Source organism: Trachemys scripta, chromosome 1 (assembly GCF_013100865.1).
Source record: "Trachemys scripta elegans isolate TJP31775 chromosome 1, CAS_Tse_1.0, whole genome shotgun sequence".
Lineage (NCBI taxonomy): Eukaryota > Metazoa > Chordata > Testudines > Emydidae > Trachemys > Trachemys scripta.
This window is the reverse complement of record NC_048298.1, coordinates 111,101,107-111,116,852: the sequence shown is the minus strand read 5'-3', so window position 1 is coordinate 111,116,852 and position 15,746 is coordinate 111,101,107. Positions and strand designations below refer to the sequence as shown.

Sequence of the window (15,746 nt, the reverse complement as noted above, 5' to 3'; positions counted from 1 at the left end):
GCTCCAGCAGAGCTCTTTAATGACCTGAAAATCCAAAAGGAATCCTACAAAGAATAGAAACATTGACAAATTGTGCAGGAGGAGAACGAAAAATAGTAGAAGCATGCAGGGACAAAATCAGAAAGGCTAAGGCACAAAATGAGTTACACCTAGCAACTGACATAAAAAGCAATAAGAGGAGGTTATTTAAATACATTAGGTATGTAGGAGAAGGAACGTGCAGGTCCTCTATTCAGTATGGAAGGAGAGATAACTGGTGGCATCAAAAAGGCTGAGGTGTTTAATACTTGTTTTGCGTCAGTCTTCACTAAAAGTGTTAACTGGTGACCAGATACTCAACACAATATTAACAAGGGGGAAGGAATGCAAGCCAAAATAGTGAAAGAACAGCTAAAGAATATTTACATAAGTTGACAGCAACGAGACATTGGTCAATATGATATCGGAGTACATGTCTGTGTTTGAGGACAAACTCAAAGAAAACTGAAGTTAATGCAAGTAAGGAAGGTGAAAGAAGAGCTGTTGATTGAAGTTCGAGGAGAGAAGCTGAATCAGAAGAAAAAGTGTGTACACTAGGGAAGTACACTTGCATAGGAGAGCGATCTGGATAGTTGAAGAACCATTCAGTGTGGTTGGGCAGCAGTGAAAAATGTGACAGAAGTATTGTGGGACTGACAATATTGTGGGACTGACAATCATTTTCATTAATGATTGAATAATGGAGTGATCAGTGTGCTTATAAAATTCGAATGACACAAAGCTGGGAGGGGTTGCAAGAAGATAGGACTAGAATTTAAAACGATCTTGAGAAATTCCAAAATAGGTCTGAAATCAGCAAGGTGAAGTTCAATAAAGATAGGTGCAAAGCACTACAGTTGAGCATGAAAACTCAAATGCACAATTACAGCTTGGGAAATAACTGGCTAGTGGTAGTACTGCTGAAAAAAATCTGGGATCACAAACAGAATATGCATCACCAATGTGGTACAGTTACAAAAAATGTTACCATGTTATCAATAGGAGTGTTTTTTATGTAAGACATGGGAGGCAATTGTCCTGCTTTGCTTGGCACTGGTGAGGCCTTAGCTGGAGTATTGTGTCCAATTCTAGGTGTCACCCTTTAGGAAAGATGTGGTTAAACTGGAGAGAGTCTGGAGGAGAGGGACAAAAATGATAAAAGATTGAGAAAAGCTGACCTATGAAGAAAGTTAAAAAATCTGGGTAAGTTTAGTCTTGAGAAAAGAAAACTGAGGGAGGACCTGTTAACTGTCCAATATGTTAAGGGTTGTTATAAAGAGGATGGTGATAGATAGTTCTTCATGTTCACTAAAGGTAGGACAAGCAGGGCCGGCTCCAGGCACCAGCTTGGCAAGCAGGCGCTTGGGGCGGCCACTCCGGAGAGGAGCGGCAGGTCCAGCTATTCAGCGGCAATTCGGCGGACGGTCCCTCACTCCCGCTCGGAGCGAAGGACCTTCCTCCGAAGTGCAGCCGCAGATCACGATCGCGGCTGCTTGGGGCGACCAAAACCCTGGAGCCGGCACTAAGGACAAGTAGTAATGGCTTAAACCCCAGAGATTTAGGTTAGCTATTAGGAAACCCTTTCTTACTATAAGGGTAGTTAAGTTCTGGAATAGGCTTCCAAGGGGAGCTGTGGAATCTCTGTCACTGGAGGTTTGTAAGAACAGGTTAGATAAACACCTGTCAGGGATTGTCTAGGTTTAGTTGGTCCTGCCTCAGTACAGGGAGCTGGTTGGGATGACTCCTTGAGGTCCCTTCCAGTCCTGCATTTCTGTGCCTCTTTTAACATAACTCAAGTACAGTTCCTGTTTATTTTAATATTAAATTCCTTAGTGATCCTTTTTAAACAGGAATTTCTGCATCCTGTATGCACTCCCTGGACAAACAAATCACACATAATTAGAACATTAGGAAGTAGGTAAGAAAACCCAGTAAGAAAAATGTTGATCAAAGTTTCATTTTATAGAACATTTTTTGTGTGACCAGGACACAGCTTTACTCTTCTGGCTGTCTTCCCAGCTCTGTATTATCATCCATTCATTTTAAACTAAGAAGTGTAGCAGAATGAGCGTAATTATCTACAAATGTAGAATTGTTCTTTGTCTTGAAGTGCTGGATCTCCCTAAGTTTTTATTTCAAACACAATAGATAATTTCAGGTATGGAATTTTCATTTATGAAAAAAATAGGAACCATGTGGGTGGATTTGAGATTAGTGATGGACAGAAGAGGCTTTCATTTCTAAATATCTTAGAATCCAGCCCAGATTAGTATTAATTGACAGTTATCATATCATTGCTATTTGGTGACCTGTGTAAAATGAGTTGGTGATTTCAGGTCATTTTCAGCAGTATTAGAAACATCACAATACTACAATTGCAGTTGCCAGGGGTGGAATGGACATGTAGATTCAACTCTCCAGCAGGACCTTGAGAGAAAAGTTTGCTCTGTTAACTGCCTATGCTTTATATGTTCTGGCTCTAGGACTGTCAGTCAGTTCCACCAAATATGTGTAAATTGGAGAAAAAATGGTAGTAATGCCTGTATTTAAAAATGCATCTGAAATCTCTTTTAAAAGCAATGTAGTTTATTTTATTATATTTTTAATATTTTTAGTAACTGTAGTACCATCTAGCTGCCTCCAGCATGTCTCTACAACAGTGGTTTTCAACCTGTGGTCCATGGACCCCGGAAGTCCCCAGACTGTGCCTAATTTCGAAAAGGGTCCTCACTTCCATTTGAAATTTTTAGGGGTCCTCAAATGAAGAAGGTTATAAAACACTGCCCCTACAACATTCTCCCTTTCTTAATGTTAAGGAATTTTTAGCAGGGGGACGATGGGGAAAATTTTTACTCTTTTTGTTTCAATGTTTCAGTTGCTTTTTGTAATTATCCCAGCATCAGCCTTTGTTCCTGGCTAGTCCCCTTGTAAGAAACAGCCACAGCCCTTTGCACTCACTGACCTGTTTTTATGTCATAAAGGGACAGGATAAAAAATTATTGTTGATTCTCGTGAACTTGCTCAGTAGCAATATATCTGTTGCTTAAGCTTTATCATCTAGGAGGACAAAATTTTCAAACGTGCCAATGTCCTATTTTCAGAAGTGATTTGGGAGCCTAAGTGTAATTGGCATAAATTTCACTGAATTAATTTCCTCCCATTGACTACATATTGGGCCCAGCATGGCAGTGGAAGCTTCTTCACACTATCTTACCAACTTGGCTCAATCTTGATATGAGGACTGTCTTCTCTGCATAGTTAGCCTGAGTGATTAGCACATGAGTCTTAGCTTAGCCCAGGTGTGAGCATCCCTACAGCAAAACCCTGCCCATGTTACTGTGTTCTCAATGGTTCTGCTCTTTCCTGTATGTGTCTGGGAGCATAGCCCATGGTTCTTTGTGCTGAGACACTCAAGGATTCTTTCCCAGTCAGTTGTGTCAATTGAAGGAGAACTTGTCTGTTTTCAAGGGGGAACTGTGGGAAAGGCATTGGAGGACTATCAGTACTTTTGTGGGTTTTTTTTTTTTTGTCTGCATCCTCATTGCAAAGTGGCAAGTACCAGCCAGAGTTAAACCTGACCTATATTCCAAGCCTGGTAAACTAGCCTGGGCTTAAAATTACCTCCAAACTGTGTCAAAGGTTTTGCAGTGTGGATAGTGGGCATGGGTGAGGTGGGGCTAACACTTGGGTAAGAGCCCAGATTAACTGTGTGATGAAGATATACCCATAAACGTGGCCACCTCTGTAGGGTAGTTCAGTCTCCATGACTATTTAGTCTTTTCTTTCTTTCATCTGAGACTATTAATTGTTCCAATTGTGAAGTGAGTTTAGATGGTATTTGTGATGTGAACACTTGTACGCTATCACTCACTTTTACATGGCAATCAAATGGTAAGAACTTTTGATTACTACTGTCTTGGCCTTTTCTGTGTCAGTGACCTCTTCATTTTCAATTTCTTTCCTGCCTGGACCATCCAGTTCTCTTGAGAGTTGCCTTAGGATATATTTTCTCCTTCGAGATGAGAGCTGTCAGGTAACTCATAGAAAAAATGCCCTACGCATTTTTAAAATTCCTGACGTTTGCTTCTGAAATGAACTTTAAACTCTTAATCTTTTCTGTTGAAATCTTAATCTTATCTATTGTTCTAAAGTTAGCTTCTCCATCTGTCTCCTATGGAACTGCTTCTGGTTGTCACAAGAGCTCTGTGGTTTCAGTTTGGAGCCAATAGTGATGATGCACTGGGCGTTTGCCAGTGAGAGATGATAAAACAATGACATTCTTTTGCAAAACTGAGTTGACGGTGCACGATAAATTGTTTGATCATATCTTTCAGCAATGTGCCTAATAATGAAACCTACTTCCTTTTGGAGTCTAAAATTTCTAGCTTCTTCAGGACACTTCAATAAACCATGTGTTTTTTATATTTAAAGAACAGTAATTATAATTGTGCTGATGCTTAGATGGTAGGGATTAAATTGCTTGTGAATTTTCATATTTTTCAGTACTTAATGCAAAGCAAAGTCTGGAAGGCTTTTAAAATGTACACTGTATAATTACAAGCTCCAAGATGTCACAACCAGGTCAAGGGATCCATAGAGCTAAGCATGCTACAGATATGATAAAAGGCTTAATATTCATATTTATATTTGTTAAATTGTGTGTGTATCTCTCTCTCTCTCTCTCTCAAACCATAATTGATCCAAAAAGGCCCAATCAGCGTACTCCTTTTGGCCCTGTCCCTTATCCAAAAGGGCAGAAACCATTTTGAATCTGTCTAGTCCTTTCAGCACTGCCTATCTGAGAAAAATTTGGCTCGCTAACCATTGTGTGGTCTGTCTAGCATGCCTGTAACTTTCCTGGTGTGTGTCTACATGCATGTGCAGTCCCAGCAGTGCACAGTTGTCGCAACCCCTGTTTTGATTGCCACCAGGCCTAACTCCACGGCTGCAGCACAGATAGGATAGCCCCATCAGTGAAAATAGTCCTCCCCACCCTGCCCCCCAGTGCACCTGTACATCTGGGCATATCTCACCTTTCAATTCCCTGCCATTGCAGGGGCCTCGGGCATTGGTGGTACCTTGGTCTCTCCTGTTCTCTACCTGTGACGCACAGTTTCCTGAGAACTGAAATATTTTGACCTAACTAAAGTCTTTGGGCATAATATAGGGGTATCAGGATGAAATTTGATGGTCTATGGTAAACAGGAAGTCAGACTGATCCAAAGGTTCCTTCTAGCCTTGTACTCTATGAAACTGTGAAATAAGGGAAGGGTGGGGGACAATGCTTTTATTCTTTCTGTGCACCAGCCCATATGGGGAGAAACACATATGCACCATACATAGATTGCCCTGGGATTGAATAAGTATTCCTAAACAGTGGAACACTAGCGATCGGGATTCTTGATTTCTGTTTCTGGCTCTGTGAGCTGAATGTTTGGCTCATCTGTTGGAATGGAGCCTGAGACCTCTATATGTAAAAACATGAGCCTTTACCACTTGAGTTAAAGAACATAATGTGTCTTAGTATGAAAGTAATAGAAGAATCATAGACATCATATGTCGTCTAGCCACTAGAGGGTGACACAGAGCCACACTGTTAGTGTGGGTGGCACAGGCACCTAATTTGTCATGTTCCTTCTGAAAGATTGTTTGGCAAAGTGGTTGAGACTTGACTGTTACATTAGAGTCCTGGGTTCTGTCCATAGCTCCTCCTGAAGGGACCTTGTTCAAGCTCTGGCTTGTCTTACCCGTGAAACTCATGAGTGATAGCTACCCCCTAAAGTATGAAACTTTGGTTCATAGTAAGTTGCGAAGGGCACAAAAATATTAACAGCAGTCAGTAAGTGAGTTGGGGCTAGAACTCTTGAGTCTTTGGGCTTGCAATTGAATGTATCTTCCACTGGGTTACAGGCCAGAATGAAGGGGAGTCCCTCCCTCTTTGTTTGCTTCCCCAAAATGGTATGAAGGCTATACTTTTTCCTATCATCACAAGATTGTCTGCAGCAGAGGCAAAAATCACAATAAATTCCAGAGAGCTGACAACACTAATGGAGTTTCCAAAGGCACAGATAACTGTAAACAAGTCCACATCAGAGGAATTACAATTCCATCTTAATCAGTGTTCTTATGTGTATTTGAGAAGATAGTAGCAGACAGGGATTCAACTAGGCACTCAGATACTATGGTGACAAATGTAGTATAAGCACCGGTCTAGATTAGAATAGTGAATCTCCTAGCCAGTCAGAGAGCTCACACTATGAGTAAAGTGGTACAAAGACTTTACCTTACCACGTGATTTGATTTTTAGATCTATGCTGTTATAATTCTTTTGATTAGACTTCTTCAGCTGTGGAGCATAATTAATAGATTGACTTAAATCTGTGTTTTTTTTCTTACCATCATCAAAAAATTATTGTAGGTAGCTATTGTTTTAGGCATTTCAACTGTTTAAATTACCTGTGGTACTGGTGCTAACCTACATTTCTACAAGTTTAGTGTTTTGGATATGAACGTGGTTTGAAAAGAGAGACTATCTGATTAAATAGAATAAACTCAATGGTTTTGACACTTGTATTAATTCTATCTGGCTGTGCCCGTTGTGGAGCCTTAATAACTCTCTTCATGCGTGGAGGGAACTGATGAGCTGGACCTGGGAAACAAGATGATTACAATGGAGAGTGAAAGCATAAAGGGAAAAGTGTTAACTTTCATTAAATCAACAACTTCCATAGTTCATTCTCAAGAGTCACCATGAGAAATATTCTTATTGAAATAGCTTGCAATAGGCAGGCAAATGGCAAACACTTCAGTGTTGCTGTGTGGCTGTCAAAATGATACGAGTGAATATTAATTAGATACTTTAATTTCCACATTTGGATTTCATTCCAGTAACACATCAGAGAATCGTAAGTATTTAGTCTTAGACAGAAAAACAGTGTGGCCTGAGCCTAAGAAATGTCAGTGTCAATCTTTTGGAGCTGCTGTAAAAGTTTCCAAAAGTGTATTCGTAGAAACAAGATAAATTTAATTTAAGGCTCTACTGAGTTTTATGTAACATTTAATCAAATATCTGGAAGTGGTATTAGGACCAAGCCAAATTAGAAGTAGAAAAGTGGACACAAGAGATCCATTTCCTGGACACTACAGTGCAAATAAGCGATGGTCACATAACCACCCTGTACCGAAAACCTACTGACCTCTATACTTGCCTACATGCCTCCAGCTTCCATCCAGACCACATCACGTGATCCATTGTCTACAGCCAAGTTCTAAGATACAACCACATTTGCTCCAATCCCTCAGATAGAGACAAACACCTACAGAATCTCTATCAAGTGTTCTTAAAACTACAATACCCACCTGCTGAAGTGAAGAAACAGATTGACAGAGCCAGAAGGGTACCCAGAAGTTTCCTACTACAGGACAGGCCCAACAAAGAAAGTAACAGAACGCCACTAGTCATCACCTTCAGCCCTCAACTAAAACCTCTCCAGCACGTGATCAAGAATGTACAACCTATCCTGAAGGATGTTCCCTTACTCTCACAGACCTTGGGAGACAGACCAATCCTCGCTTACAGACAGCCCACCAACCTGAAGCAAATACTCACCAGCAACTACGCACAACAAAAATACTAACCCAGGAACCTATCCATGCAACAAATGCCATTGCCTACTCTGTCCACATATCTATTCAAGGGACACCATCATAGGACTTAACCACATCAGCCACACCATCAGGGGCTCGTTCACCTGCACATCTACCAATGTGATATATGCTATCAATAGACAATTGTTTTGTACTAAGCTGCTAGTCCATCCCTAGCAGAATCAGTTTGGGTGTTTTATAAATAATTTTTACCATGTTAAATATGTATTTAATTAAAAAAGAATCACTTAAAGAAATATTCAAACATTGAATTTGAAAGCCAGGAAATTTATGGTAGATGTAAGTTAATGAAAAAGGAGAAAAGGATTGTATTAATCAAATAGCGGAAAATTCATACATCTTACAGACAGGCAAACATATTATTACATCATACAGTCGTACTGGCCTCAAGAGTAGCTTTGTGAGGAGGGTGATGCAGTAATCCAGTCTGGAGGTTACTATAGGAAAAACCATGAAAAATTAATTCCTAACACTCGCAAATGAAAGGTGGGTTTTTGTTGTTGTTGTTTTTTTAATGGGACAAACCCTTTACATTATTTATCATCTTGATCTTGGTTAAGGGAAAATTTGGGTCAACATTTTCAAAAATAAGAGCCTGTTTTTAAAATCAAATTCCTAAAAGGATCTGATTGGAAGAATATTCTGTCAAAATCTGCAGTTCTCTTGAAATCAAAATATATTGTGAATTTCACTGGATATTTTGTTTAAAAAAGAAAATCGGGAGGGGGAAGTTCCAGCAATGTTGGGACATCCTACTTTGACATTTTTGAAATGAGACATTTTAGTTTTTTGTTTTGAAATGACTTTTTATATAACATAATACAACATAAAAAGTTGACATCGTAACAAGACTGTTATTGAAACAAAATGTTTTGATCAACCCTAAACTATTTATTAATTTTTAAAATTTCCTTCATAGAGAATTTCGTAGTTTTGGAGCAGGAGGGACCTCTGATGCCCGGAAAAAAGGGCATGAGAGTAATTGCCCTATGAGGGAAGTACAAAAGAGAATGTTCCTTGTGTGTGGAAAAGTCTGATAATAGTGGAAGGGTATAACCTGGAACTGAGAGGGACAAGTACCAAAGGAGTGGAGTCTTGTGACAGGTTCTCAGAGTTAAAGTCCCTGCAAGGAGAGGCGGAGCTATTCTGCTGATTCACGCTAACTTATGCTGGAAGCCATATAGGGTACATTAGCTCCAATCCAGAATATAAAGCTGTTTGTGTAGCCCTTTATGAAGGGAAATGCAAACTAGGGTCAGGGATTAAAGGGTTTTGCAGGAAGAACCATAAAATGCAAGCAAAGCCCGAGGAGACCATAGACTGAAATTGATTTTTTTCTTCTGAAGTTACAAAAAAAGGAAAACCTCAGGAAATGGTTAATTCTGGACACTAATGTCTATGTCAAGAATGGAGACTCTGTCTGCTCATGAGCCTCCTTTATAGCTTTTCCTTCAGTCAACCCATCCTGGGCAGTCCCTGGGAACTGGCTCTGAGGAAGACTGGATAATAAGCAGCTGAGTTGGCCATGTCAGGGAAGGGAGTGAAACTTCTTAACCATTGAGCTTTAAATGGGTATTTGAAAAAATTATTCTGCCAGAAATGACTACCAGTATTTAGGCTGAAATTGGGATGTATATGTATTAGAAGCCAAATTTTGGAACAGCGTTAAGTGTACAATATATTTTCTGGCAGATATTTTCTCTAAAGGTTGAGAAGTCTCAGTGCAGTGATTGTTTCTGCTAATGTTTTTAACCATAATTGAGAGAATAAGTGTTACTTAAATCTTTGGGATCTGGTAGAATCTATCTGATTTTGCCAGACAGATTTGAGCAAATTGGGATTATATAATGCATAATGGAAAATGCTATAAGAACACTTCTCCAATAGAATTCTTAATTTCTTCTTGTAATAGTACTTCCAGCTTTCTACTTTTGCTTCTGGAATGTGTATTATATCCATTATCTAGCGCCATACAAAATCATCTGTGAGGTAGTCTCTGCTGGGTGACTGGCCTCCCAAATATTTTCTGCAGAGTGCCCCTCGTAATTGAGATACAGATCACTGTTGGATGTTGCCAAACATCACACACATGTAGATATCTAAAAAATTGTGAGGATACGCTCCTGTATCTGTAATGATAGTAAATGATAGTGAGTGATGAATATAGATATTTGTGAGCTCTGCTCACAATTCTCTGATTTTTATAAACAGCTTTTTTTTGGTTCTGTTCTGAGTAGAGTGTGTGCCCACACCAGTTGTTAATTACTATCTATCTATCTATCTATCTATCTATCTATCTATCTATCTATCTANAGTTGTTAATTACTATCTATCTATCTATCTATCTATCTATCTATCTATCTATCTATCTATCTATCTATCTATCTATCTATCAAAACAGGGTAAAAGTATTACCTTCCTGGGGCTGAAAACCTTTCACGTGGCATCTTGTCTACCAAAAGTGCTGTGCTGTTCTGTTGGATGGGGACATGTTTGTTGCTGCTGGCATACAGTGCTTTTGGAGGTGCTGTCTTTGCACTAAGCCAGGGGTGGGCAAACTACCACCCGGGGGCCACATCTGACCCTTCAGACGTTTTAATCTGGCCCTTGAGCTCCTGCTGGGGAGCAGGGTCCGGGGCTTGTCCCGCTCCACATGTGCTGTGGCTCCACATGACTCCCAGAAGCAGAGGAATGTCCCCGTTCCGGCTCCTATGCGTAGGGGCAGCCACGGGGCTCCACATGTTGCCCCCGCCCCAAGTGCCACCCCTGCAGCTCCTATTGGCCGGGAACCATGGCCAATGGGAGCTGCAGGGGCGGCACCTGCAGATGGGGCAGTGCACAGAGCCGCCTGGACACACCTCCATGTAGGAGCTGGGGGGTGGGGGGGAGAGACATGTCGCTGCTTCTGGGAGCTGCTTGAGTTAAGCACTGCCCGGAGCCTACACCCCTGACCCACTCCTGCGCCCCAACCCTGATCCCCCTCCTGTCCTCTGAACCCCTTGGTCCAAGCACAGAGCACCCTCCTGCACCCCAAACACGTCAGCCCCAGCCCAGAGCCCACATCCCCAGCTGGAACCCCCACACCCCAACCCCTGCCCCAGCCCGGAGCCCCCTCCTGCACCCTGAACTCCTCATTTCTGGCCACACTCCCAGCTGGAGCCCTCACTCCCTCCCACATCCCAACCCCATTTCATGAGCATTCATGGCCCGTCATACAATTTCCATACCTAGATGTGGCCCTCAGGCCAAAAAGTTTGCCCACCCCTGCACTAAGACTAAGGTGTTTAGCAGTTGTGCACACTAAAGATCATAGGCCACCTTTTGGAAGAGTTGCATGTTGGCCTGTTATGACCTTAAACGAAATGCAGTGTAACCACCATGCAAGGCAGAGTTTCTTTAATGTATAAGTATAATAGAGGTGTATATTTTAATATTTTTTAAATAATATTGTTTTAATTTTACAAACTTTACAGCAGATGTAAAATTCCTTGTCCCGGTTTAATTTGGTGAAAGCAAAAACGTTAATCTATGTAACCTTCTGTTTGAAAAAGCCCAGCGGGTCAAGCTTTCAGTAAATCAGAACGTGCAGTGTTTTTTCTACATGTCCTCTTTCCTGTTGCACAACATCCAATTATTCCTTTACAGCTAGTAAGTTAAGACTGTTGCCCTGTCATCTTTGGGATGGAAATAATTATAGCTTTTGGGTTAAATCAGACATTGCTTTAATTCCCTTGTTTTGTTAGGAACAGATGGACTTTACTTCTTCAGATCATCATCCAAACAAAAAAAGAAAGGTAGCAAATGAAGTAGAAGTGGTTTATTGAGTGTTTTGTGGGGTGTGTGTTTGCGTTTTTTTTAAACACTTCTGAAAATAAGTAATATGCTGCAAAAGCAAAAATATTAGTAACAGTTAAATTAACGCATTAAATGCCAAGGACATTTGTATTGGTGTTTCTAAGTAATTAAATTAGAGCAGATGATGGGGATTTTTTTTACAATATGCCCTTGTGCACCATCCTAAATGCATTTTCTGGTAATCCACAGTAGTCTGGTATTTGGTTGATTGTACTGCAGACTAATCTCACTAAAGCAAACTGAATAACTGTTGTAAGTTAATTGCCCCTGGGTGGCTCTATTTCAGTAAGCAACATTGGCCTTCTGGGAAGAATGACAGCAAGCTACCAAGAGTTCTCTGTAACTACTGCCTTCTATGAGATGCGCAGACACGATGAAACTATGGGCCTGTACCTCCTGCTAACTATCACCTGCTAAGCAATATCCCACTGAAATCATGGGAATTGAGGGTACTTCACTTCTTGCAACATAAGGTCCTGAGTTATTAAACCCACACTTTACCTGACTTGAAATACCCATGTAAAGAAACACGGTTTGGGAAGGCCATTTGTTTTACATTGGTCTAAGACCTCAATGGGTATCATTCTTTTCTGCTGTAAGCCCTCCCAAAAGATCTATATAATTTATAGACCCTAAGATCTTAAATAACTATTCAACCCAAACCTGGCTTCATTTTTAGTAATTGAAGTAGTGCTTTGATGTAGTTAGCTCTCGGAGACTATTAACACAATAGCACACTTCATTTTTCACCAATGCACAAGTTGTCTCTATGGTGAAATTGATATATCAGTTTTTCTCAGCTTGAAACCCAGTTCATCAAATTCTCATTTATCTCATCTTAAGGCAGAAAAATTGATTATTTAAAAAAACAAAAATACCGAAAACTAAATCCTGAAAACCTTATCCTGTCAGGTCTCCTATTAACGTCACTTGGAACTTTGCCTGAGAAAGGAAAGAAATATTAGGCCCTTCAGTGATTGGGAGTAAAGGTCCAAATATTACATTAAGAATATTTTTGTATTAAATTAAGATGAGATCCTTTTTTCACTGATTATGACATTGTCATATGTATTATTTTTTCCCCACTGGCATAAAATAGACCCAACATGATATTTCTGATTTTGCAGCGTTCTAGAACAGTCAGAAGAATATAAGATATTTCTTTTAGCGTAATTCAGTGTGGCAGTTCTGTACTGCATCTTCTGCATTTGTCCTTTCGCAGCCTATTTCTACACCAGTAATTCATTTATTTTGAATATTTGGGAAGAAAGAAAGAAAGGCAAATCAGATTTGTGTGTTTTTAAAATAATTTCTAAAATAGTCAGTCCTGATATTTAAGATATTGAGTAGAACTTTTTTCTGCTAATTATTGGGGCTTTTTAGCTACAGAGTAGTAATATATAACAAGGCACACTTGGTTTCAGAGTACATTAATGCATATACGAAAAGCCCCAAGCCAGTTTTGCTAGCTACATAAGTGGGAAGTCAAAGATTTAATATTCAAACTTTACAATACCATATTTTCAGACAATACTTAAAATGCCAATAACCTGCTGTATTCTGAATTGTTGTGTTGAGTCTAGCTTTTTGTTTGCCTCCTACAGGCTTTTTTCATGGTATTGTTCATGTGGATATATATTGTGCTCAGGGCTACAATGAGGTGAAGGCTTTTCCTTTTGAGTATGATAAGTAACAGCTTTTCTTTTTCTGCATTTGTATAAAAATATTGTGGGGTATCTGAGACAGGTATCTGAGACACTTTTAAAAGATATAAGCTTCAGCACAACATGGAAGCAGGTGAATAATTACTCTCTTAATTATTATTTTTTAGAGCAAAGAAAGAGTTATGCACGGGACAGTGCCAGCAGCATATCTGAAACTTCACAGTATCATGTGGAGGTAAGACTGAGATTTCCAATTGGAAAAATAGCAAATACTTGGACACAATTTTTAGGGTAAAATGCAAGGTCTAGTTTACTCTTCCTAGTGCAGTTCTACATAATATGCAATGATTTATTTCCCCCCAAGTAGTGTCTATAGATTTGAAGACATATACATCATCTAAAATGTTTTGCCAGGCAAATGTCACTTTTAGTATAATATACATTTGATTATGTCTTAGATCCTGCAGCTAGACCACAATGGGCTACAGTTGTGTCAGTTTTTATGAGCAAAGCAGGATTGCCTGCAGTTACTATTTGGCAGTGGGAAGGGATGTGTCTATGCAAAATCTAGGGGCCTCAGGAAGTGATGTTGATAATTCAATAGGTGATGTGCTTTTTTCCTTGAGCTTGTTGCCTTCTAGTCCTCAGGCACAGTGTAGAGATGATCTGTGTCACTGAAGCTCCATGTTGGATGATATGGAAAATGGAGGCTTTGATAAAATATCATCATCATCATCATCGAGCTCAGACTGGTATTCACAAGAGCAGGGGTCTTAACCTCAGGGCTAGCTACATTCTGTTATGGTTAATTACGTTCTGCCTACCAAATTCTCCCTACTTTGCAATGCAGAGTTTATCTCTTGCTTCCTGTCCTAAACTGCTGTGCAGAATTACTGTATATTGATGTCGTGTTCTATCCCAGGAGTAAATCCATTTAAATTCTGCAGGGGAGCAAGCATAGGTGCCGACTTTCTCTCTTTCCTGTGGGTGCTCAACCGCCCCTCTACCCCACCCCCACTCCACCCCTTCAATGCCCCTCCCACCCCGCCTCTTCCAACCCCTTCCCCAAAATACCCACCCCAACTCTGCCCCCTCCCTGCCCCTATTCCAACTCCTTCCCCAAATCCCCACTCCGGCTCCACCTCTTCCTCACCTCCTCCCCTGACTGAGCCACATTCCTGCTCCTCCCCATCCCTCCCGGAGCATCCTAATGCTGCCAAACATCTGTTTGGCGGCGGCCAGGCGGGAAACTCTGGGAGGTAGGCGGAGGAGCGGGGAAGCAACGCGCTCAGGTGGGGCGGGAGTGGAGGGGAGCTTGGCTGTCAGTGGGTGCAGAGCACCCACTAATTTTTCCCTGTGGGTGCTCCAGCCTCAGAGCACCCACGGAGTCGGCACCTATGGAAGCAAGACCTGGATGCTCGCATATTGTGAGCACTTTTTGATCTTTTGTCATATAAGACAATTTAAAATATAAGACATCATATTACAGCCTTATTCTGATACGACAGTAGACATTCTCTTGTGTAACAAAGCAGCACTGTTGTGGGACTAAATTAGGTCCTGCCAATGCCATAAATTCACAGTTCCTCATTGTTCAGCTTTAAACTCAGAACCTGTATAAGTTGTTACATGTTTGATGGTTCTCAGCATCATCTTACATTCTATTGCTCAGATCGCCTTCACAATCTGCTTGCAAAGAAATTCTTACGTTGCTTTTGACTCTGTATTGCTTTGGCTACTTTAGAAATTAAAGTTAGGTATTGGTACTCTATTGGCATAAAGATTACTGCATGTATTTGGAATGCAAGTGTTGCCATGTGAACAATCAGTATAATCTCTTTACTACATTTTATTTTGCCTTTTGAGTTGTTTAAATTCCCTTTCATTTCTGTGTTAATATTATTTGGTCTTATGCAGCTGCCATATCCACTGTCCTGGTTACACAGTTAATAGGTATACCATTCTGTGTATTTGATGCATTGTTGACATGTTAGAAAAGAAATGTAGCAAAATCATAACTGCAAGGAAATTGGATGGATCCGGAACAATGGCAGTGAGATAATATTTCATTCACAGGCCACTGGTTAAAAATAAAATACATGCCAGGCTGGTAGTGAACAAAAGTGATACCATAAAATATTTAGTTTCTAGTCTATATGAAATGAGTGGCCCATCTCTCTGGAAGGTGTATCTATGAGAAACAAACGAACAACATCTCATTGCTATTAGTATGCTAGTTGTCAGCTTTAACAGCAATATGAGGACCTTCCAGATCAGGGTTGGGGCAAATTAACAGAGTATAGGACAGATTCCTGTTGTGATGCTGCCTGTTTCACTTTCCAGAGGTGCCAGGCTGCTACTTGTCATGCATGGTAAATTAATGTTCTGAGAGTTTTTTTTTTTTTTTTTTTTTAAATCCTGATTGTGATGCCTGAAAAATGTCAAAATATCCAAGGCAGTTTAACTACTAACAGAATGATAGAGCATAATAAATTGTAGGTTATAGTAGTCAGTTGATTTCTTTAAGTGACATTATAGAAT

General features: G+C 40.3%; 1 protein-coding gene across 5 annotated transcripts in view; it reads left to right on the top strand.

Annotated features, from left to right (window-relative positions):
* EPS8 (epidermal growth factor receptor pathway substrate 8) overlaps positions 1-15,746 on the top strand; it is a 190,690-nt gene that overhangs the window by 116,221 nt on the left and 58,723 nt on the right. For all 5 annotated transcript variants that reach the window (XM_034781873.1, XM_034781889.1, XM_034781882.1 and 2 more), the window contains one exon: positions 13,373-13,440. In XM_034781873.1, coding sequence (XP_034637764.1) covers positions 13,373-13,440 — 68 coding nt within the window. The remainder of the gene's footprint in view (positions 1-13,372; positions 13,441-15,746) is intronic.